At 43.4% G+C, this 23,129-nt stretch overlaps 1 protein-coding gene across 4 annotated transcripts in view; it reads right to left on the reverse strand.

The window, feature by feature from the left end:
* The window catches only part of MYLK (myosin light chain kinase), a 334,343-nt gene that overhangs the window by 144,559 nt on the left and 166,655 nt on the right, over nucleotides 1-23,129 (reverse strand). For all 4 annotated transcript variants that reach the window (XM_038421966.2, XM_043504946.1, XM_038421969.2 and 1 more), the window contains exons 7-10: nucleotides 20,172-20,208; nucleotides 16,885-17,462; nucleotides 14,554-14,757; nucleotides 13,185-13,319 (exon numbers count right to left, since the gene is read on the reverse strand). In XM_038421966.2, coding sequence (XP_038277894.1) covers nucleotides 13,185-13,319; nucleotides 14,554-14,757; nucleotides 16,885-17,462; nucleotides 20,172-20,208 — 954 coding nt within the window. The remainder of the gene's footprint in view (nucleotides 1-13,184; nucleotides 13,320-14,553; nucleotides 14,758-16,884; nucleotides 17,463-20,171; nucleotides 20,209-23,129) is intronic.

The raw sequence follows: 23,129 nt of genomic DNA on the forward strand, positions 1-23,129 counted from the left end.
TAGAGCATAAGCTTTCATGAGCTACAGCTCACTTCATCGGATGCATGAATGAAGTGAGCTGTAGCTCACGAAAGCTTATGCTCTAATAAATTTGTTAGTCTCTAAGGTGCCACAAGTACTGCTTTTCTTTTTGCGAATACAGACTAACACGGCTGCTACTCTGAAACATGGGGAAATAGTTTTACTTTGTGTAATGACTCATCCATTCCCAGTCTCTATTCAAGCCTAAGTTAATTGTATCCAGTTTGCAAATTAATTCCAATTCAGCAGTCTCTCGTTGGAGTCTGTTTTTGAAGCTTTTTTGTTGAAGGATAGCCACTCTTAGGTCTGTAATCGAGTGACCAGAGAGATTGAAATGTTCTCCAACTGGTTTTTGAATGTTATAATTCTTGACGTCTGATTTGTGTCCATTCATTCTTTTACGTAGAGACTGTCCAGTTTGGCCAATGTACATGGCAGAGGGGCATTGCTGGCACATGATGGCATATATCACATTGGTGGATGCGCAGGTGAAGGAGCCTCTGATAGTGTGGCTGATGTGATTAGGCCCTATGATGGTATCCCCTGAATAGATATGTGGACAGAGTTGGCAAGGGGCTTTGTTGCAAGGATAGGTTCCTGGGTTAGTGGTTCTGTTGTGTGGTGTGTGGTTGCTGGTGAGTATTTGCTTCAGATGGGGGACTGTCTGTAAGCAAGGACTGGCCTGTCTCCCAAGATCTGTGAGAGTGATGGGTCGTCCTTCAGGATGGGCTGTAGATCCTTGATGATGCGTTGGAGAGGTTTTAGTTGGGGGCTGAAGGTGATGGCTAGTGGCGTTCTGTTATTTTCTTTGTTGCGCCTGTCCTGTAGGAGGTGACTTCCGGGTACTCTTCTGGCTCTGTCAATCTGTTTCTTCACTTCAGCAGGTGGGTATTGTAGTTGTAGGAATGCATGATAGAGATCTTGTAGGTGTTTGTCTCTGTCTGAGGGGTTGGAGCAAATGCGGTTATATCGTAGCGCTTGGCTGTAGACAATGGATCGAGTGGTATGATCTGGATGAAAGCTAGAGGCATGTAGGTAGGAATAGCGGTCAGTAGGTTTCCGATATAGGGTGGTGTTTATGTGACCATCGCTTATTAGCACCGTAGTGTCCAGGAAGTGGATCTCTTGTGTGGACTGGTCCAGGCTGAGGTTGATGGTGGGATGGAAATTGTTGAAATCCTGGTGGAATTCCTCAAGGGCTTCTTTTCCATGGTTCCAGATGATGAAGATGTCATCAATGTAGCGCAAGTAGAGTAGGGGCATTAGGGGACGAGAGCTGAGGAAGCGTTGTTCTAAGTCAGCCATAAAAATGTTGGCATACTGTGGGGCCATGCGAGTACCCATCGCAGTGCCGCTGATTTGAAGGTATACATTGTCCCCAAATGTGAAATAGTTATGGGTGAGGACAAAGTCACAAAGTTCAGCCACCAGGTTAGCCGTGACAGTATCGGGGATACTGTTCCTGACGGCTTGTAGTCCATCTTTGTGTGGAATGTTGGTGTAGAGAGCTTCTACATCCATAGTGGCTAGGATGGTGTTTTTAGGAAGATCACCAATGGACTGTAGTTTCCTCAGGAAGTCAGTGGTGTCTCGAAGATAGCTGGGAGTGCTGGTAGCGTAGGGCCTGAGGAGGGAGTCTACATAGCCAGACAATCCTGCTGTCAGGGTGCCAATGCCTGAGATGATGGGGCATCCAGGATTATGGATCTTGGGTAGCAGATAGAATACCCCAGGTCGGGGTTCTAGGGGTGTGTCTGTGCGGATTTGTTCTTGTGCTTTTTCAGGGAGTTTCTTGAGCAAATGCTGTAGTTTCTTTTGGTAACTCTCAGTGGGATCAGAGGGTAATGGCTTGTAGAAAGTTGTGTTAGAGAACCGCCTAGTAGCCTCTTGTTCATACTCCAACCTATTCATGATGACGACAGCACCTCCTTTGTCAGCCTTTTTGATTATGATGTCAGAGTTGTTTCTGAGGCTGTGGATGGCACTGTGTTCTGCATGGCTGAGGTTATGGGGTAAGCGATGCTGCTTTTCCACAATTTCAGCTCGTGCACGTCGGCGGAAGCACTCTATGTAGAAATCCAGGCTGCTGTTTCGACCTTCAGGAGGAGTCCACCCAGAATCCTTCTTTTTGTAGTGTTGGCAGGAAGGTCTCTGTGGGTTAATATGTTGGTCAGAGGTGTGTGGGAAATATTCCTTGCGTCTGAGATGTTGAAAATAGGATTCTAGGTCACCACAGAACTGTATCATGTTTGTGGGGGTGGAGGGGCAAAAGGAGAGGCCCCGAGATAGGACAGATTATTCTGCTGGGCTAAGAGTATAGATGGATAGATTAACAATATTGCTGGGTGAGTTACGGGAACCATTGTTGTGGCCCCTTGTGGCATGTAGTAGTTTAGATAGCTTAGTGTCCTTTTTCTTTTGTAGAGAAGCAAAGTGTGTGTTGTAAATGGCTTGTCTAGTTTTTGTAAAGTCCAGCCACAAGGAAGTTTGTGTGGAAGGTTGGTTTTTCCTAAAAACACCATCCTAGCCACTATGGATGTAGAAGCCCTCTACACCAACATTCCACACAAAGATGGACTACAAGCCGTCAGGAACAGTATCCCCGATACTGTCACGGCTAACCTGGTGGCTGAACTTTGTGACTTTGTCCTCACACATAACTATTTCACATTTGGGGACAATGTATACCTTCAAATCAGCGGCACTGCGATGGGTACCCGCATGGCCCCACAGTATGCCATCATTTTTATGGCTGACTTAGAACAACGCTTCCTCAGCTCTCGTCCCCTAATGCCCCTACTCTACTTGCGCTACATTGATGACATCTTCATCATCTGGACCCATGGAAAAGAAGCCCTTGAGGAATTCCACCAGGATTTCAACAATTTCCATCCCACCATCAACCTCAGCCTGGACCAGTCCACACAAGAGATCCACTTCCTGGACACTACGGTGCTAATAAGCGATGGTCACATAAACACCACCCTATATCGGAAACCTACTGACCGCTATTTCTACCTACATGCCTCTAGCTTTCATCCAGATTATACCACTCGATCCATTGTCTACAGCCAAGCTCTACGATATAACCGCATTTGCTCCAACCCCTCAGACAGAGACAAACACCTACAAGATCTCTATCATGCATTCCTACAACTACAATACCCACCTGCTGAAGTGAAGAAACAGATTGACAGAGCCAGAAGAGTACCCAGAAGTCACCTCCTACAGGACAGGCCCAACAAAGAAAACAACAGAACGCCACTAGCCATCACCTTCAGCCCCCAACTAAAACCTCTCCAACGCATCATCAAGGATCTACAACCTATCCTGAAGGACGACCCGTCACTCTCACAGATCTTGGGAGACAGGCCAGTCCTTGCTTACAGACAGTCCCCCAACCTGAAGCAAATACTCACCAGCAACCACACACCACACAACAGAACCACTAACCCAGGACCCTATCCTTGCCACAAAGCCCGTTGCCAACTCTGTCCACATATCTATTCAGGGGACACCATCATAGGGCCTAATCACATCAGCCACACTGTCAGAGGCTCGTTCACCTGCGCATCTACCAATGTGATATATGCCATCATGTGCCAGCAATGCCCCTCTGCCATGTACATTGGCCAAACTGGACAGTCTCTACGTAAAAGAATGAATGGACACAAATCAGACGTCAAGAATTATAACATTCAAAAACCAGTTGGAGAACACTTCAATCTCTCTGGTCACTCGATTACAGACCTAAGAGTGGCTATCCTTCAACAAAAAAGCTTCAAAAACAGACTCCAACGAGAGACTGCTGAATTGGAATTAATTTGCAAACTGGATACAATTAACTTAGGCTTGAATAGAGACTGGGAATGGATGAGTCATTACACAAAGTAAAACTATTTCCCCATGTTATTTCTCCCCCCCACCCCACCCCCCACTGTTCCTCTGATATTCTTGTTAACTGCTGGAATTAGCCTACCTTGCTTGTCACCATGAAAGGTTTTCCTCCTTTCCCCCCCCCCCGCTGCTGGTGATGGCTTATCTTAAGTGATCACTCTCCTTACAGTGTGTATGATAAACCCATAGTTTCATGTTCTCTGTGTGTGTATATAAATCTCTCCTCTGTTTTTTCCACCAAATGCATCCGATGAAGTGAGCTGTAGCTCACGAAAGCTTATGCTCTAATAAATTTGTTAGTCTCTAAGGTGCCACAAGTACTGCTTTTCTTTATGGGAAGGAAGAGAGGCTAAAGCAGTAATACCAGACCTCAGTGATTCATGAGCCAAATTAGCAATCAACATTACCCAAAATAGCCACAGTAGTGTGAATTCAATGTTTCATTTACTATTGATATATAGCAAATTAATTTATAAATAGTATATGAAACAATGAATTCAAAATACAGTGGCTTTTTTGGGTAACGATCGCTAACCACTGAGGTCTGAGTATCACTGGTTTATATATATTTTACTCTCACAGCAAAATGACTCACCAAATATAATTATTTTTTCAACTACAATTGGATAACAACACAGTAAAAGCATTTGATTGGTTAATAACTTTGATTGATTAATAATTAAATCACAGTATTTTATAATATGTGATGCAAAGAGCCGCAGGAGACCCATTAAAGAGCCACTTGCAGCCTGTGAGCCTCAGTCTGAGTCTGAGTATCACGGGGCTAAAGCAAATTCTGAGCTACATACACAAGTATGACACAGAGCTGTTCCAGTGAGATCGCTCCTAGAACACTGTGGTATAGTTCCATGTACCTCAATTCTGGGAAGTTGATATTAAATTGATGGGAATTTGGAGAACAGCAATTAAAATCATTAATGGGCAGGATGGTACTTACTTATAAGAGATTAACAGATTTGCGTAAAGCACTTGGTTATGAGCTCTCGAAGTAACCATCTATAAGGAGATGGAGAACATAAACAGCAAAGAGAATGAGAAGTGGCTCAGGTGGCCAAAGGGAGCATTACTAAGAATAACAGGATTAAAACTAAGGACAGGACAATTTTAGGGTGAAAAGCAGGAAAACTTTGTTAAATTTAGGAAGAGAAAGTGTCTCCAAAGGGAATTAGCAGAAACTTCAGATCATTCAGAACTAGATTGGATAAAATACCAGAAAATGTACTGTAGACAACAATGCTTCATGGGAGCAGCATGAGATGGAAAAGGATACTGAGAAGATATTCAGCTGCACCTATTTGTGCAAAATGAATATGGGCCTTCTCCGTACAGGCACTGAGAGGTAGTTACAGATGGGATAGGTTATAGCATTTATTCATCTACCGGGCTAGCTGATCTTTAGTGGAAGTCTCCTTGTGCTGTGGCTTGGAGAAAATATTAAGCTTCACATAATTTCAACTGACAAAAAGGCATGGCATGCTGGATGGTCACTGAAATATATGCATGTGGCACTGCAGCATAAACCACTTAGGATATGTATACACTACAATTAGACACCCACAGCTGGCCCATGCCTGCTGACTCAGGCTTGAGCTAAGGGGCTGTTTAATTGTGGTATAGATGCTCGGGCTGCTCCTCAAGCTCAGGTCCCTCCCTGGGTCCCAGAGCTTGGGCTCCAGTCCAAGCCTGACCGGCTACACCAGGGGTTCTCAACCTTTTTTCTTTCTGAGGCCCCCCAACATGCTATAAAAACTCCATGGCCTGCCTGTGCCACCACAACTAGTTTTCTGCATATAAAAGCCAGGACCGGAATTAGGGGATAGCAAGCAGGGCAATTGCCTGAGGCCCCGTACGGTAGGACTTCAGCTTTCTGCCCTGGATCCCACCAAGACTAATACTGGCCCTGCTTGGCGGACCCCCTGAAACCTGATCACGGCCCCCCAAGAGTCCCCAGACCCCTGGTTGAGAACCACTTGTCTACACTGCAATTAAACAATCCTTTAGCCCGAGCCTGAGCCAGCTGGCACAGGGCAGCCATGGGTTTTTAATTGCAGTGTAGACATACCTTTAGAGTAATTTAGCTCTAAGGTGCTGTTGTTGTCAGCAGCTCCCCAATGACCATGTGAAGTCTGTAAGTTGATTGACTGGATACAGAAAACAAAGGTTGTACTGTTCACTGCCGCTCTATTTAGGTTTGATAAGCATGAGAGTGAGATATTGCTGCATATGGAACTCTCTCTTTCTCTATGCTTATATTTTTCCTTTGTACAACCATGTGCTCAAGGTTTCTAATGGTTTCTCTCTACACAGAGAGGTTGTTAGCTTTCTCTTTCCACTATTTACCACACTTACTAAAGACCAGTCATTATGGCTGTTCCTTTTTGGATTATTTGATTCCGGTGTTCCTCTACTTTCTTATTCCAATCAGACTGGGAAAATATCATTGCTAGCTGAAATCCTTCCTATCCTTTTCTCAAAATTTTCATTTTCTATAGGTCTTTACAGACCAGAAGATCCTATCCGATCCTGATGAGAAATAATGCGAGACCTGAAAAAAGTGTGAAACCCATACAGTAAGATTCACCTTGAGTGTACTGTATGGTCTCTCATAATTTACAACAGAGGCGGATTAAGTTTTCCCGGGGCCTTGGGCCAGAGCAAGTGAGGGGCCCCTCTTCACCCCTTCTGCCTGCGGTCCCACCCCCATTCTATGCTCTGCAGGCAGAAAGAAGCTTTACATTCCAAATACCCAAAACAGTGCATTCCAATGCATCTTTTTCAGAATAAATGGTCTGTCTGCCTAATTGCCTAGTATATTGTACATATACCATTTTGCCATAGCATTATTATGGTCTACCTGGAGAAATATTTCAGGACCAGATAATCAAATAAAGGAGAAAGTTGGGTATGGATAGCATTCTGGCAAGGTGAAATGTGTGTCTAATTGGCAGAGAGAAAGGCACTTCACATTAAAATGGATATCACAATAGCCAGTTGGATCCTTCAGTAAAATGTCAGCCCAGAGGGAGTACATGGAAAAGCTAAAAAAAATGCCAACTTTAAAATACTGTTTATAACACATTCAAATGCATTTCCAAATGATGTATAAACAGCTACGTATCACAATCAAAATTGAGAGAGAAGAGAATTAAAATAGACCAGTATGTCCTGGGAGTCTGGAATGAAAGTAGCAAGTTTGTGTCTTTTGGATAATATAGGACTTCCTTAATTTTACTTTAAAATATTAGAGTTTCTTACACTTCTATTACCCAAAATCATCACTGTCAATTGGTATAGGATGGGAATTGAGGTGTTGGTTTTAACCTATAAAACCCTAAACGTTTTAGGATCCATCTACCAGAGAGAGAGTCTCCCTGCCCACGCGATACCTTGATCCTGCAAAGATTTACACACATGCTTAAAGTAAATCATACACACAAATCTTTACAGTATCAGAACCAGCCTTGCCTTTCCACATTTCACTGTAACATTTGGTTTGCCAGTGTCCAAATTAGTTAGCCTTCTAGACAACCTGCAAACCCATTTTTTCCACTCCCCAGGCAGACACTCCCAGTTTACTCTTGAGGGTTGTGGGAGTGTAATGTCATAAGAATCTTCCTGTACTATGCATTATTAGTATTAGGACCAATACCTGAGTACATTCCAAATGCGATATACATACTTTAGTATTTTACAAGATATTCACGTTAAAATACAGTATGTGCCCATCCCCTGTACCAACAACAGCTTTTTAATATGCATCTCCCCACCAATACTGTCATGGTTCCATAAACTACAGTCAGGTGGCTATGATGGTTTGTATATCAAGAAGTCATGCATCAATTGCAAGTATTCTATTACAGGATAATTCTGCAACAAAAGATGTCTTTTAAAAAATGCCTCATTGTCAACTGGTACCACAATGTAGTTAGCATGCATGTAGTTAGAGTGTGGAAACAAGCATCTCTGAAGCCACATGGTCTAGTACAGGGGTCGGCAACCTTTCAGAAGTGGTGTGCCGAGTCTTTGTTTATTCACTTTAATTTAAGGGTTCATGTGCCAATAATACATTTTAATGGTTTTTTTAGAAGGTCTCTCGCCCTACGAGTCTATATATTATATAACTAAACTATTGTTGTATTGTAAAATAAACAAGGTTTTCAAAATGTTTAAAGAAAAGGAGTACTTGCGGCACCTTAGAGACTAACAAATTTATTTGAGCATAAGCTTTCGTGAGCTACAGCTCACTTCATCAGATGCTATATACAGCCAGAACTCCAGACCGGCAGTGGGCTGAGCGGCTCAGCCCACTGCCACTCAGGGGTTCCATCCGCCGGCTCCTGCCAGCCAGGATCCCAGTTGCTGGACCCGCTCAGCCCGCTGCCGGTCTGGGGTCCCGGCCCTGCCCACATATAGTGGGTACCTACCTTCTCCCTGGTTCTGGCCATTCTCTTCCTCTCTCTCTGCACTGAGCTGAGGGTGGGAATGCACTGAGCATAGGGATGGGGGTTGGGATGTAGGGTCTGGCCAGGAGCTAGAATGAAGGAGGGGGCGCTCAGGGTTGGGGTAGGAGGTTTGGGTGTGGAGTGCTTACCTGGGCAGCTCTCATTTGGTGGGAGGGGTGCAGGTGGGAATGTGTGTGTGGTGGGGGAAGGTGCAGGAGCTCCCATTTGGTGCTCAGGGTGGGGGTGGGGATGTGGGGGGTGCATGGGGTGTGGGAGGGCTGGGGGTATGTGGGGGGGTGCAGGTGTCAGGGCATGGGGAGCCTGGGTATGTGTGGGGGTGCCAGAGTCAGGGCTGAGATCGTAGAGGGGGGAGGGGTGAAGGAGTCAAGCAGAGGGCTGGGTGTGTGTGAGGTGGGTACAGGGCTCAGGGCAGAGGTCTGGGTGTGTGTGAGCGGGGTTGGTGGTGCTCATGGCAGGGCACTGGAGGGGATATGCCCCGCTTCTTCTCTGTCTCCACCGGGAGCAGCAAGCACGCTGACCCCACTCCTCCCCCACCGCCTCCCTCCCTCGCAGGGGCCATCAGCTGATCAGCCGGCAGGGAGGGAGAGGAGGAGGAAGGGCAGGAACCCAGCATACTGCAGGAAGAGGCAGGGGAGCCAGCAGGACCAAGCTTCTTCCCCCTGCCCCCGCGGGAGGGGGTGGAGAGGGGAGAAGAGCGGGCTGGGCCGGGCCGGGCCGGATTTTTAATGGCATGCTGCTGCCTGCCGGGACCCCTGCCATTAAAAATGGACTCGCCTGCCGGGACCCCTGCCATTAAAAATGGGCTCGCCTGCCGTCTTTGGCACGTGTGCCATAGGTTGCCGACCCCTGGTCTAGCAGATGAGGTGCAGGACTCGGAGCTTGGCAACCTGAGTTCTATTCCTAGCTCTGCAACCGACCTGCTGTGTAACCTTGTGAAAGTCACATCTCTCTGTGCCTCTGTTTCCCTTCCTGCCTTTGTCTATTTAGACTGTAAGCTCTTTTAGGCAGCGACGGCCGCTCACTAGGTGGTTCTACAGGGCCTAGTGCACTGGGGGAACTGATGTAATACAAATTAATAATGGTTTACACACAATCCTGGAACACAGGATTACTTGCCACTGTACTGTAACAATACCTGTAGATAAAACAACCCAAAGCAGCTCAACAGCCAAAAGCCATCATGAAGACGAATACATGATTCTTGGTTGCAAAATATATAGGATAAAGTGCAGTTGTATAAAGGTTCTCTGTGAAGTTTTACCCAAGTGCCAAGATACAAGTGATGGCTCATAACTGGAGGTCAAAAGTCATGTGGTCAAGGTGGTTAGGAACAAGCCTGAATGATAAGCAGTGGTGCAGCGGTGGTGGTGAAGGAGAGAGAGGAAATAGTAGCTCCCCATGTTAACATTTCTGCCCCTAGGTCTGTTGTTCAACTGCCAGTGCTGATGGTATAAATGTGAATTCCAAAAAGATTCATGTTTTTAAACCAGGCTGCTTTGGTACAATACAGCACCCTCTGTCAGCAACTGTAAAAGGCAATTATCCAGGTATGTGAAGGCCACAGAGACAAGCAGGAGGAAGGTCAATCCAAATCTAACATACTGGAGAATGGCAAGAAGACAGTACAAATATATTGAAAGTCTAGGATTTTCTATAACAATCTTGCATTTATTTATCTCTAGACTGTGTGTTTTTCAGCAATGCCTTTGACAATGGTTACAGAAAGAGGAGTTTCTTCATGTATTCGGAGAGGCTTTATGTTGCACATATCACCCCTGAAGCACTGTGTCTAGGGTCATTCTGACAGGACAATGCCCATTTTCCTGCATTTGGAAATGAAGAGTCTCTCTATGAAGAGACAGAAAGGTGCTATAGGAAGGCAGGGACAGGGAGTTAGCCACATGCAGTTATATGTAACCATGCCATTCCATGATTGGGGGAATTTTTCAGGAGCAGGAGGAACCTTGGACTGGGAAGGAGACATGGCTGACGCTGGATAATTGTGAGAGTGCTCCTTCTATGCAGAACTTCCACCCCAGGCAGCCTTCCACCAGACAGGCAAGTTATTTTCAGTGGGAGAGGTCAGAACTTCTCTCACATGTGTTTATCATTGTGGATAAAACTGGGGCTTTTCCATTACAGTCATGGAGCACTGCTGAGTTACTGAGAAAGGGATCAGGCCAGGCTGTGGGAACATACCAATCTCAAGGTCACATTTCACTCTCCCTGCCACCTTTCTGAGTTCTTCCATTCAAACTGAATGACTTGAAAAGTGTGCCAGGTAATCAAGGATTATGTGCAAACAACTCATTGTAAAGCAGCCCTGAGAGAAGCAACTTGATAACAAAGCATGCTATTTTCCCCCCTTTAAAACTTATGGCCTGTGAGAACTTGAAACATCAACTCATGTCTTGTGAATACCAGATCAGATCATAAGGGCTAAACTGAATAATTTAGGCTAGCATTCAACGGAGATGGCGTGAACCAAAAACTCCCGAATCTAAACTCTTCTGACCCTGGAATTTCGAGGAAGTTTGGATTCTAAGGAGAAGACACGTTTCAGAGTAGCAGCCATGTTAGTCTGTATTCGCAAAAAGAAAAGGAGTACTTGTGGCACCTTAGAGACTAACCAATTTATTTGAGCATAAGCTTTCGTGAGCTACAGCTCCTTTTCTTTTTAAGGAGAAGACTGAACCGTGGGCCCATCTCTAATTGTAAAAGGATCTGTTAGGGCATTTAAGAGCTACATGTGGGGTTTTAGAGTAGCAGCCGTGTTAGTCTGTATTTGCAAAAAGAAAAGGAGTACTTGTGGCACCTTAGAGACTAACAAATTTATTTGAGCATAAGCTTTCGATCCGATGAAGTGAGCTGTAGCTCACGAAAGCTTATGCTCAAATAAACATGTGGGGTTTTGTTTGTGGATTGTTCATTTGTTTAAACAAATCTGGGTTTGAGAGTAACCGGATATGAACAGAAATATTTTAATGAAATGAAAACAAAATAGGTGTAAACAGTTTTGGACATAACATTCCCCTCCTTTGTAATATTAGAAATCCGAAGAGCACCTTGCTACTACAGAAGGAACCAGAAAAACAGAAAATGGAACTGCCAGTCGGGTTTCACTGTCCCAGCTGAGATAAGGGCACAAAAGACACCGCTTGGGTGGTGAGAAGGTAGGAGTTTAAAAATTAAAAAACGTTTAATGATACAAAGTACTATCAGGGAATAAACAGTATCAAAAAATCCACAAGTTTTATGTTAACAGCATTTCAAGTATTCTTTTTCATCAGCAAAGCGTATATGGTGTGTGAGATACAGCAGGGGTTAAGTCCCTCAACCCTCAAAGCAAGGTTCGGATACAAAATGAATTTAGGTTAATCTTGTATGCAGTGTTGTTGTAGTGTTGAGACATTGTGGGTGAGGTAATATTTTTCATTGGACCAACTGCCAATAAAACACCTCTCAGGGATGGTTTAGATCAGTGGCTTTCAACCTTTCCAGACTACTGTACCTCTTTCAGGAGTCTGATTTGTCTTGCGTACCCCAAGTTTCATCTTACTTAAAAATTACTTGCTTACAAAATCAGACATAAAAATACAAAAATGTTATAGCATAATATTACTGAAAAATTGCTTACTTTCCAATTTTTAACCATATAATTATAAAATAAATCAATTGGAATATAAATATTGTACTACATTTCAGTATATACTATATAGAGCAGTATAAACAAATCATTGTCTGTATAAAATTTTAGTTTGTACTGAATTTGCTAGTGCTTTTTATGTAGCCTGTTCTAAAACTAGGCAAATATCTAGGTGAGTTGATGTACTTCCTGGGAGATCTCTGCCTACCCCCAGGAGTATGCATACCTCTGGTTGAGAATCACTAATCTAGATCAGTGGTTCTCAGCCTGTTTACTATTGTGGGCTGCATATGCCACTCTCTATGTGTTATGTGGGCCACATCCACACAATATATATACTACATGTATGTCCCTGAAGATGTCATGAGGGCCACAGCTTTGTGCTCATTTGGCTACAAGTGGCCCGCGGGTTAGGAACCACTAGTCTAGACAATACTTAGTCCTTCCATGAGTGCAGGGACTGGACTAGATGACCTCTTGAGATCCCTTCCAATCCTACAATTCTGTGAGAGAGACAAGCTTTTGAGCTTACACAGAAGTTAGCCCAATAAACACCTTAAGGGTAATCTTGTCAGCTTTAGTCCTCCAGTCTCAAAGAGCTTGATGGGCCAAGTGGCTTAGTGGCACAGAACTTACTGTACTTTCTATGATTTGGGCATGCAAAAGCTAAAATGTACTGTGAACTTGACCTAGACATTTGAGCCAAAGGTGGAGGCACGGATCAAGCATGGGGGTAATGATGCCAGATTCATCCTTTCACAAGCACCCCCATTGCCATTTTGGTACATATAAGTAACTTTAGTGGATCAGACTAAAAACTTATTCTCTGAAGCCTCTGTTGTGCTGCTACTAAGACCAAACTTAAAAAAACATTATGACGCAACCTTGTCACAAGAGCCCCCTGCTGGATGCACATCACAACTGCAATAAAGAACAAAATTGCTTAATGAAAACATTCCCAATGGCACATTTAATATACCCAGACTCATTATTTAGCACATACCCCATTATGGGAAACTAACAAATTCTGGGTAGTACATATAGCTTGGTTATCTACAGTTCTATAATGTGCCCATCCCCATGGTATCTGAGCATCTGGATGCATGTGTTTCTGCAGCCAGAGGAAGTTCTCTTACCGTTGAGGAGCCAGGTGATCTGAGGCACAGGTGTACCTTCCACAGAACACTGCAGCACAAAATCTTGACCTTCACTCACTGTACATCCTTTCAAGACACTGGAAAACTTCGGAGCAATCTCTTCAACTTTAGACCCTTTAAGTCAAAGTGAAAGTGGATCTGTTAATACAGGGCTGACAAATCAACTACTCCTCTGGGAGTTTTACTCTGTAGATTAAGAGAATATACTGGAATGACAATGCAAAATCATTTTCAGATACATGTGCAAGATCACAGCTGTAAAGAAAAGAATCTTTTGGAAGTAAAAACAATTTTGACTCATGGACTAATAAAAAGATGGGGCTCCCTGCATAATCTTCAAAGATTTTTCTTGCCTTTCATGCTTTGCATTAGGCTCTGGTTTTTCAAGCGAAACCCCACACCCAGCCATGTGCATCAGGCCACCATGAGGAACTGAAACCCATTAACAGAAAGTGAAGATGTGCAAAGAACAGGACGATCAGGTTTTTCACAATTCTCCCCATTAGGCAATGAAACAGAGGAGGAATTAAAGATTTTGCCAACATGCTGGAAATAGGATTCTGACAAGGCAGAAAATGTGCTGTGGAGGAACCTGAGGTGGTCAGGTTTAAAAGCCAACAATTTCCAGTGCTGGCCGAGAAATGTTGCATCAACGTGACTGGAGCTTTGTAACAAAACCTCAAATCATATAAAAGAATCGGCTTGGAAAAAAAACATAACTTAGGCCAGTGTTTGCTAAGATTCTCCAGAATCTTGCAAGCAAACCTGATATTTAAGGGTTTCAAGATTAAAAATGGTGGCAGATAAAACTCTCAGGTTTTGTTCCATGTAATTTTTACTCCACACCTCTCCTTATTACCTATTGTACCACACAAGAGCTTTAAGAGAATCAGTTAGCATTTGGAAAGCATTTCAGAAACGCAAAGCACTACATAAAAGTGTTAAGCAACTTCCAATAGAATCCCGTGCAGAAGGTGCACATCTCTTTGGGCAGGGTCTCTGCCCTCTTCTTCATTCATATTCCATTATTTTATTACACACAGCCATAGCAGCTCCAACCAAGATCAGGACCCACCACATGTCAGGCACCCTACCAACACAGTGAGGAACAGCCACTGCCCTGAAGAACTTACAAGAGAGAAGACAAAGGGTGAAGTGGTGAGGAAGGGAGACAGAGATATAAAGGGACTTGCACAAGATCAGGTTGGTGGTAGAGCAGAGCTGGGAATTAAAAAGTCTATGTATGAATTAATTTTAATAGGAATTTTGCAGCCAAATCTCTTAGGCAGCTTTGAAAATCCCATCCTTAGTTATTAAAGTGCACATTGGCTCATCCTAACTTACTTACTTTTTACACTTAACACCCAGCTGGTGGAAGTTCGACCTCTGGGGTTGAAGGCTGTACAGCTATAGGACCCACCGTCTCCCAAGTGGGTTTTCATTAAGCACAAGCAATGAATTCCATCCTCTTCGTATTTTTGGATGCCATCTCTTCCTTTTACAGGGGCTCCCTCTTTGAACCATTCCACATCTGGTTTTGGTTTCCCTGAAACTAGATGATGCAAAGTTGGAGCATGGGGGTGAGGGCCATTAAAGATATTTCCTCATTATGATAAACCTTCACTTTGCCTATTATATTTTTTACCAGCACAATAGATATTGTAAAATATTTTGATATACTGCTTATCTTTCCCCACACATCCCTTAAAGAGACATTGACAACTTGAAAAAAGTCACACGTACATCTGTCTGAAAATTGTTCCTCTCGTGTTGTTACAAGTCACACCTAAGATTGCTGTAATCCAGCTAGATGGGGGGTAGGAGGTAGGGAGGAAGAAACATGTTACATCGTCTTCCCCTACCCTCAAGTTTGTTTGCTTTCTGCATTTGGCAGCACTTTGTGAATCGTCAGTTTCTACTGTAAAATTGGTTACAGTAGTTGCTCAGTTTCTGCTCTTTGGCTAGGTCTTTCACATGGCAACGGGGAACAGAACAGTCAAAAATTAGAAAAAATGCCATTCCTTCAATTGCGTGTTTGCAAGGCTGGATACTTAATTTGACTCAGCTCAGCAAAGGATGAGGAATGTGAGAGAATGGTGGTTACAAGAGTGAAAGATCATGAGCTGTGCTTAATGTCATAGACACATCTTGTAGGTTCCTCTCTGGTTTTTGGGGGATGCAAACAGGAGGAGCAGAAACAATGGGAGAAAATAAATTGGAAGAGCATCTACTGCGTGTACAACTGAGAAGTACAGGGAGAATAGATTGACCGAGGCAGAGGACATATCAGGAAGGGAGAAGCACTGACACTGGACAAAGTCACTTGACTCTTAAGGCCTGATTGGAAGCACCCTGAAGTCAACAGAAAGACACCTATTTACTTCAGTAGGCAATGAATGAGGGAGGCCCTTAGGCCCAGATCCCCAATGTTATTTAAGCTCCTAACTTCTATAGAAGTCAGTGGAAGTTAGGAGCCTAAATGCATTTGAGGATCTGGGCCTTAGTGCCTCTGTAAAATAGAGAGAACATTTCCCTCCCTCAGAGGAATAGTGCAAGGCTTCGCTAGTTCATGCTTGTCTAAAGTCCTTTGAGACAGCGATAAAGACGTGCTTAGCATTAATATACTATGAAAATAAACAATTCAGGGAGCCCTTTGGAATACCTTCTCTACACCCTGACTCACTGGGAGGGTAATATAAAATATATTTTTTCTAGAGTGAGGAAGACATATCAGAAAGGAAATTAACAACTAGATTTTTGCCTGCCTAAAATGTAACGCCATCTCTCTCTTTTTTTAGGGAGCTATTTGATGTGCAAACGTTACATTAAAATACCAGAAAAATGCTTCAAAATTATTTTCTACTAAACTGCAATAAAAATGGAAATTCCTCATATTTTCCTCAAAGAAGGGATTAAAAGATTGCCCATGATGTGCAGCCAAAAAGCCTTCCATGGCCTCTTTCTCCTCTGAGAGGTTAAAATCTGATCCATTTTTGAAGAAGAGGAAACACTCAGCCAGGGCCTTTTAATTATGACCTTCTGTAGTTAAATCATTAGAAACACTTGACTAAATACCACTTGTCTAGACTGAGCAGTGAGGCTGAGCCCTAAGTAGGGGGTGATGTGCAAGTGCAGAGAGAAAGCAGTGTGACTCCATTACAATTCCCTCTCTACTCCATCCCTTTCTCCAGGGGATGGTAACTTACTACAGCACTGAAAAAGGTACAGCTTACTTATCCTCTTGTACCAATTCAGCATCACAGATCAGCATGCTGGAAAAGGGGACAGAGGCAAGAAACTGCTGGTGGGGCAGGATAAGGAGGGAGTGAGCGCTGTGCACGCAGCCCACGGTCAGCCATTCTGCACCTGAGCCTTGATGCAGGGAACCCTAGAACAGCCATGCAGGAGAGAGGCCTCAGGCTCCTACTCCCTCTTATTCCCCTGAACAGCCATATTAAGGTCTGGCCCTGTAGAGAAATCACAGAGACAGAACACCACAATGGTGTGCAGTGGAATAACGGTTTTGCTCGTGCAAGGGTGGAGTGCCACAGATGAGCTGTTTTCAGAATGGTTTAGGAAGGAGGAGAAACCTGCACTGAAGAGTGAAATATTTCCACCTTATGCTATCTACAGCAACAGAGCCCTAAGCACTGGGTTATTTGAGCTTTCATCCCTTTACCTTTGCTTTTGAATTTGACCTCCTGGCCTTCTAATACTTCCTGGCTTTGTGGACGGCTCTCAAACTGCGGAGGGACTCCCTGAGGCCCCCTCTTCTCCTCTGTTGTGCTCTTTCTTGTTCCAACTCTGTTTTCTGCTTCCCTACTCCTTGGACCAGCTTGTCTGATGAGAGAAGCAGTTTGTCGAGTTGTTGTCAGGGGCTGTGTGGCCCCTTTCCTGTCCTCATCCTGTCCAGTAGAAGTGGCCATGGATTCTGCCTTTGGTTCTAGTTGCACTTTAATGGCTTGCAGCGTTATGGTGCTGGAAGTTTTCTGTAGGCCTCGAGATCCCCTTGCTTCTCCTTTAGGTTCCTGAGCGGGTTCTGTGTTGGTTTCTCTGAGCTGTCGTTGTCTATTGTCCTTGGCTTCTTTGGAGGAGATAGAAGAGGCCTCTTTCTTTACTGCTGTCCTCTCTTTGGTTTCAACTGTGAGGTCAGTGCTGCTGGATTTCAGTTCCTTAGTAATCCCATTGCTAGTTGCCAGTTTGAATTCTGAATTTTCAATAGCTCTGGTTGCACTGGAAGTTGATTTTGTTGGAGTGCTGAAAAGAAATTATTTATTTAGAGATATAATCAATGGCTTGTAATAATTAATACTTATACAGTGCTTCTAGCTTAAGAGAACTTTGCAAATGTTCCTAGTTTATAAGGCCAGAAGAGATCATTGTAATCATTTAGTCTGACCTCCTCTATAGCATACAGGGCCACAGGACATCCCTGAATTAATTCCTGTTCATTAGTTAACCCCCACAAAACCCCTGTGAGATAGAGGTTAATAATATTTACCTATCTGTTAAAGGGGAATAAGCGGCTTGTGCCACAGAGTGACTCAATGTCAGAACGTGGATTCCAAAACAGGAGTTGCTGGATCCCATTCCTCTGCTCAGGCCCTCTCTTACATGACATGGGTCAGATTCCGTTCTCACATACACTGTCTTAGACTTACAGTTCACCCCATTTAAATGTATGGAGTGACAGTGATGTAAAATCAGTGGAAGTGTGAACGGATTCAGGCTACATATATAAATGACTCAAAACACTGTATAAGTTAAACTTGCTATAGATAATTCCAGCTGACTATTTTCACTGTATTATTATGCTTATTAAAGATACGGTAAAATTCTCAAAAATGCCTAAATGATTTGGGAACCTAATTTCTATTAACTTTCAACGGGACTTAGGCTCTTAAGTCCCCAAGTCTCTTGAAAATAGGACTAAGGCTTGCAAGTCACTTAGGCACTTTTGAAAATTTTACCCATAGTGCCTAGGGGCCTCAAGAAGGTTAGACTGGATAAATAACTATGTATCAGGCTTGCACTTGCGATTGTACATTGTTATGGTTTATAGAACATACCAGTTCTATTCATAGGATACAAAGGAGGAGGAGCTCTACTTCTTGAGACCTGAGGACACCGCAAGCTCTGGTGAGTAGCTCAACTTTACTGTTAAAAAGCTTATTACCAGGAGAAGCCTAGGTCTTAGCAGTGTGGCAGGGTGAAATTTTGAAAAGCACTTAGTTTTGGCCTAGTTCTGCTTCCAGCAGAGCTGAGCACTTTTAAAAATTCCACTCCAGATGTGTTGGGACAGACAAATCCAACATCATGAAAGGTCTAAAATTCAGAGCTAGTGGGTATGCTCAGTAAACTAATATGAACCTCGATGACTCCATGAAGTGATCTTGTACATCCTGGTTAGCACTGGTTAAAACTTTTCATGAATACATTTTTTCCTATTAAAAATGCTCTTTCTTCTAAATGAAAATGTTTCTTTCAGTTTTCAACTTTAAAAAATTTCAGAAAAAAATTGAAAGAGAACATTTTTCATTTCTTATATCTTTTTTCACAGAAAATATTTATTATTCTGACCAGATCTAATCCTGGAATTTCTACGTGCAGTTTCATGCTGCAATTAGAAGCACAGTATGTACTTGTATATGGCAGGAGCACAGTATTCCATATTCATTGTTTGCACTAGTTACCTGGAAGATGTGTATAAATCCTCTAGACTGCTTTGAAAATCTCAATAATCATTTCTAAAATTCTAACCTTCCTTTACACTTCAGCAGACATAATAATTTAAACATAAAGCTAGTCCTGCAGAAGTATAAAATTGTTCCGTTCTCAAAATTTGTTTTCCAGAAGGACTAAAACCTTCAGAGGTTTTCTAAATGTATGAAAATAGAAATAATAACCACTAAACCCATTTCTTACTCATCTACTTTCAGTTTTTAATTAAGATTCATGTAGCACCATGCTTTTAAGAAAGATCTGCTCCATATTGACATGATGTATGCAAGTGTTCTGAGCATGAATTAGGGGAGTGTTCAAAGCAAGCAACCTATTGTTTCATACAGTTCACATGTTGATACTGTAGCCATTCCACATTTGGAGCTCCTCTTTGAAGACAATGTACATAGTGTGGAAGACCTTTGTCTCGCCAGACCTAGCACTTCCCTCTCTGTCCGAGTCCTGCCTGGGGTAAATCAGCCTCACTCTGAGCAGTGTTTGTCTTCCCCCACACTGTGCTCCTCTGGCCATATTTTCAGGGTAGGAGTTGGGATCGGCCTCAGGGGCGAGCCTCCACCAAACATAAAGGAAACAGTCTCACAAAACACAAAAACAAAGGGGGATACCTTTCCCTGCCCCCTTGCTGGGGCAGGGTGTTGTTCTGTTTGCTCCGGGGTGTCAGTCCTTCCCCTAGCAGACACTCAGGTTTGGTTGTTTCCCCTATGGGAAGGAGCACAGCCTCTCACCCTGGTGAAACTTATTTCCCTGTGGCCACTCGCCTGGCAGCTGGGGGGAGCGGGGGTTAAAAGGTCCCAGGCAGTCCCTTAATTGGATGCAGGTGTCCCTAATTGACCTGAGGTAACCACTTCTCAGCTTGGAGAAAAAGGGCCTTTAACATTCTAGGGCTAACATATTGGCCCTCTGCCATACTCCTGCAGCGGCCCGACCTGACTTTGTCACACCAGAAACATCAGAATTTTCTCTTATGGATCAGATCAGTGGTCTGTCTCGGACAGAATGCTGCCACCAACAGCAACCAATATTAACTGCTTCACAGGAGTTACAAGGAATCCATTATGAGATAATCTGTCCCCGAGTAAAGTTTCCTTCTATCCCTCAAACTTACGCCATGAAGAAGGTAGTTTGTTTTTCTTTCATTGAAGTTTCATGTTGCAATTTCAAGACCACAGTATATTGCATTTCAAAAGACTGGAAAAGGGAAAATGTATTGAATGAAAAACATACCATAATGTGTGAACATACAGGTCTGTCTTATCTGAACCTGAAATAAAAATAAAGTAAACATATTATACTAAATACAAACCTTGAAAATGTCAAAATAAAGCTTTAGGCAAAGTTTATATTTTGGAGAGTCAATTTTTTTTTATGGGAGCCAAATTAAAGCTTGCCACCAGTGGAAAGTTGACATGGATCTAAATCATACCCACTTTTTGCTGAGTCACCGGACCTCAACAGATTCATTGACAGATCTTGACTCCCAACCACAAGTGCTGACTGCTCAACTGAAATGGCAAGAAGTCTTGGCTCAGTTTAAGATATTCCTGGATCTAGCAACTGCAAGGCCTACTGAAAACTAAAGGGCTTTGCCAGACTGAAACGTTCTGGGTTAGAAAAGGCAGGCATGCAGGATATTCCAGCTGGAGACAGCTCATTAATTCTTAATGAAACTTCAGAGAGGATGTGGACCTAGGCAGGCTACACATCCTCTGTATTTGATCTAAAAAGTGTAATTACAAAGATGCTGAATCAGGTGTTCTGGTTGTAAACTGTGTCCAGCCACAAATTCCTGATTAAGCATGAGCTGGCTGGTAGAGATCAACACATTCAACACAAACAATGGCGTAAAAATAAAACCAACATATTGAATCTTTCACTTTTGGAAGAAATGTTCTGGCGTGGAAGCTCACACAGGGCTTACAATGAACCCAGGGATTCAAATTGCTCAGAGATTTAGTTTTCTTATTCTAAAACATCCCAATTATTCTAGGTCATTTAGTGCCAGTTACATCTGTCCCTGCATGGGTATGCCAAGAGGGAAAGATCCTTCTCCCACACTTATGCACAAAGCAGTGGTAGCCATAAATGGGCTGCCAACACTGCAGAGCGCAAAGATAGGGTGCCAGTTAGTGCTGTCTACAGCACTCTAAGTCTACAAGCACAGGAAAGCACTGTTTACAGTACATGGTGACCAGATTTTTAAAGTGAACAACAGGACAGCAGTTCAGGGAAGGAAGGCAGCATAAGGAACAGTTTTGGACCCCAATACAAGAAAGCACTTTAAGCACATGTTTAGAGATGCTAAAGTCCCGTTGAGTTTTATGCACATGTTTAAAGTGTTGCCCTGAATAATGCTATTTTCTTGAACTCGGGCCTTGGTAAGGTACAGGGAAGTTTGCAGAGATAGGCTTCCGAACTTGTGCTAGGAAGGGCAGTGGGTTCACTGGGAGGCGAAACAGGGCAGGTCTTCAGTATGTCACTGATCAAGGAGGTGCGGGGAGTGTCCCTTGAGCATATGAACTCAATCTGCTTGTTGTCAATATCAATATCTGAGGCAGCTCATCCAGGTGACAAGTCTGCAGGGAGTTACAAAAATCAGGACAAAACAACTGTGTGTGTAGAGTTAATGTGGACATAGAGACAGACTTTGGGGGAGGGGGCAGAGAACATCTCCAGACATCAGGGACATGTTCTCACCCTGAAAGGGAGCTGCCTCTGAATCTGACAATTCATTTGGCTGTGGACCACCTCCTACTGGACAGCTTTATCTCCCAGACAAAGATTGTCTCCTCACTTTTGAAAAGCAGGAGCACAGTATCCCTCATATGATCAAGATTCAGGAACTTTTACTGTCACTCCATACAAACCTCCAGCAGGACTGAGCACCCTAGTGTAGACTTGCAAGTTATACAAAAATAAAATAAATAGGAATTACTAGAAGGTTGTACTTATGTTACACCTGGCATTTACTGCTGGAAGCTTACATTGCTGTTCATTGCCTACTAAGGGCAGCTTTTGATACCTTTACTCCTGTTGAACAGCACTTCACTCCACAAGTATTCTCAATGAATGAAAAGCTATCACTGGTGGAGCACGGTGCTATTCAGCCTAGGTAAAGGTGTTGAAATCTGGCCTGGGCCTTTCAGTCCATGTACACTCACTTCATCATGCTCAATGAATGTTTGGTCTCTTATTGTTTGTGTATTTTGCAACACTGAAATCAAGAAGTTAAGATGAGGAGGAATGCCTAGGAGACAGGGACTCGCCCATGAAACTTCCTGCCACTGGAGAGCCGTCTGAGCCCAAGACTCTTCTCTTTCTGCAGTTTTCCTCCGGACAACAGAGTCTTTGAATAGCCCCAGCAGTGCACTTCAGGAAGTAAGCTGCCTAGAAATGGTTCTTTGTCAGTAAGTGTGTTCAAGTTGAGGGTATGGAGGATGGAGAACTTTTTTCTTTAGGAAACATTTTGAGGGCTGGGTTGGCAGGTGCAAAGAGCCTGGGCAATACCTTTTCAGCAAGCTACAACAGATTTAGAGCCAGTTACTCAAAAGTGACAAGTGATTTTGAGTAACCAACCTGAGACACCTTGAAGTGACCTGTCTTTGAGAGGGGTGGTGCTCAGCACATGCAGAAATATCAGGCCCTTTCAGGTGTCTGAAGCTGGAAACCCAAAATCACTATACAAATAATACCTGGCTCTCATATAGGACTTTTAATCCATAGCTTTCAAAGCACTTTACAAAGGTGATAAATGTCCATTTTACAGATGGGGAAACTGAGGCACAGAGTGGCAAATTAAACTCAGCCTTAGTAGCTGACTCAGAGGAACGAAGCCCATGTAGGAAGGGCCTAGAGTGTCGTTTCTGAGGAAATATTTTGAAAATGAAGGTAGCTTGGTGAATACCAAAGGCATAAATCAATGCCCCTAACAGACACCTCTCCAAAGCACTGTGTGTGTTACCACACAGAAATCCATACTGCATTTTATGCATGTGTTTTGCACAAGTTACAGTTATACTCACAACATAAAACAAAGATTCTACTGCATTTCTCTTACACCTTGGAGGACTCTACAGAATTAGCTCTCTGAATGCATTGATGAGGTTGCTAGATCATGAGTTGTGGCTACTCCAATTAGCTTAGAGAGTGACTAAAATGCTACAGAATAGTCTAAGAGATTCACAG

This window comes from Dermochelys coriacea, chromosome 11 (genome assembly GCF_009764565.3).
Source record: "Dermochelys coriacea isolate rDerCor1 chromosome 11, rDerCor1.pri.v4, whole genome shotgun sequence".
In the NCBI taxonomy this organism is placed as follows: domain Eukaryota; kingdom Metazoa; phylum Chordata; order Testudines; family Dermochelyidae; genus Dermochelys; species Dermochelys coriacea.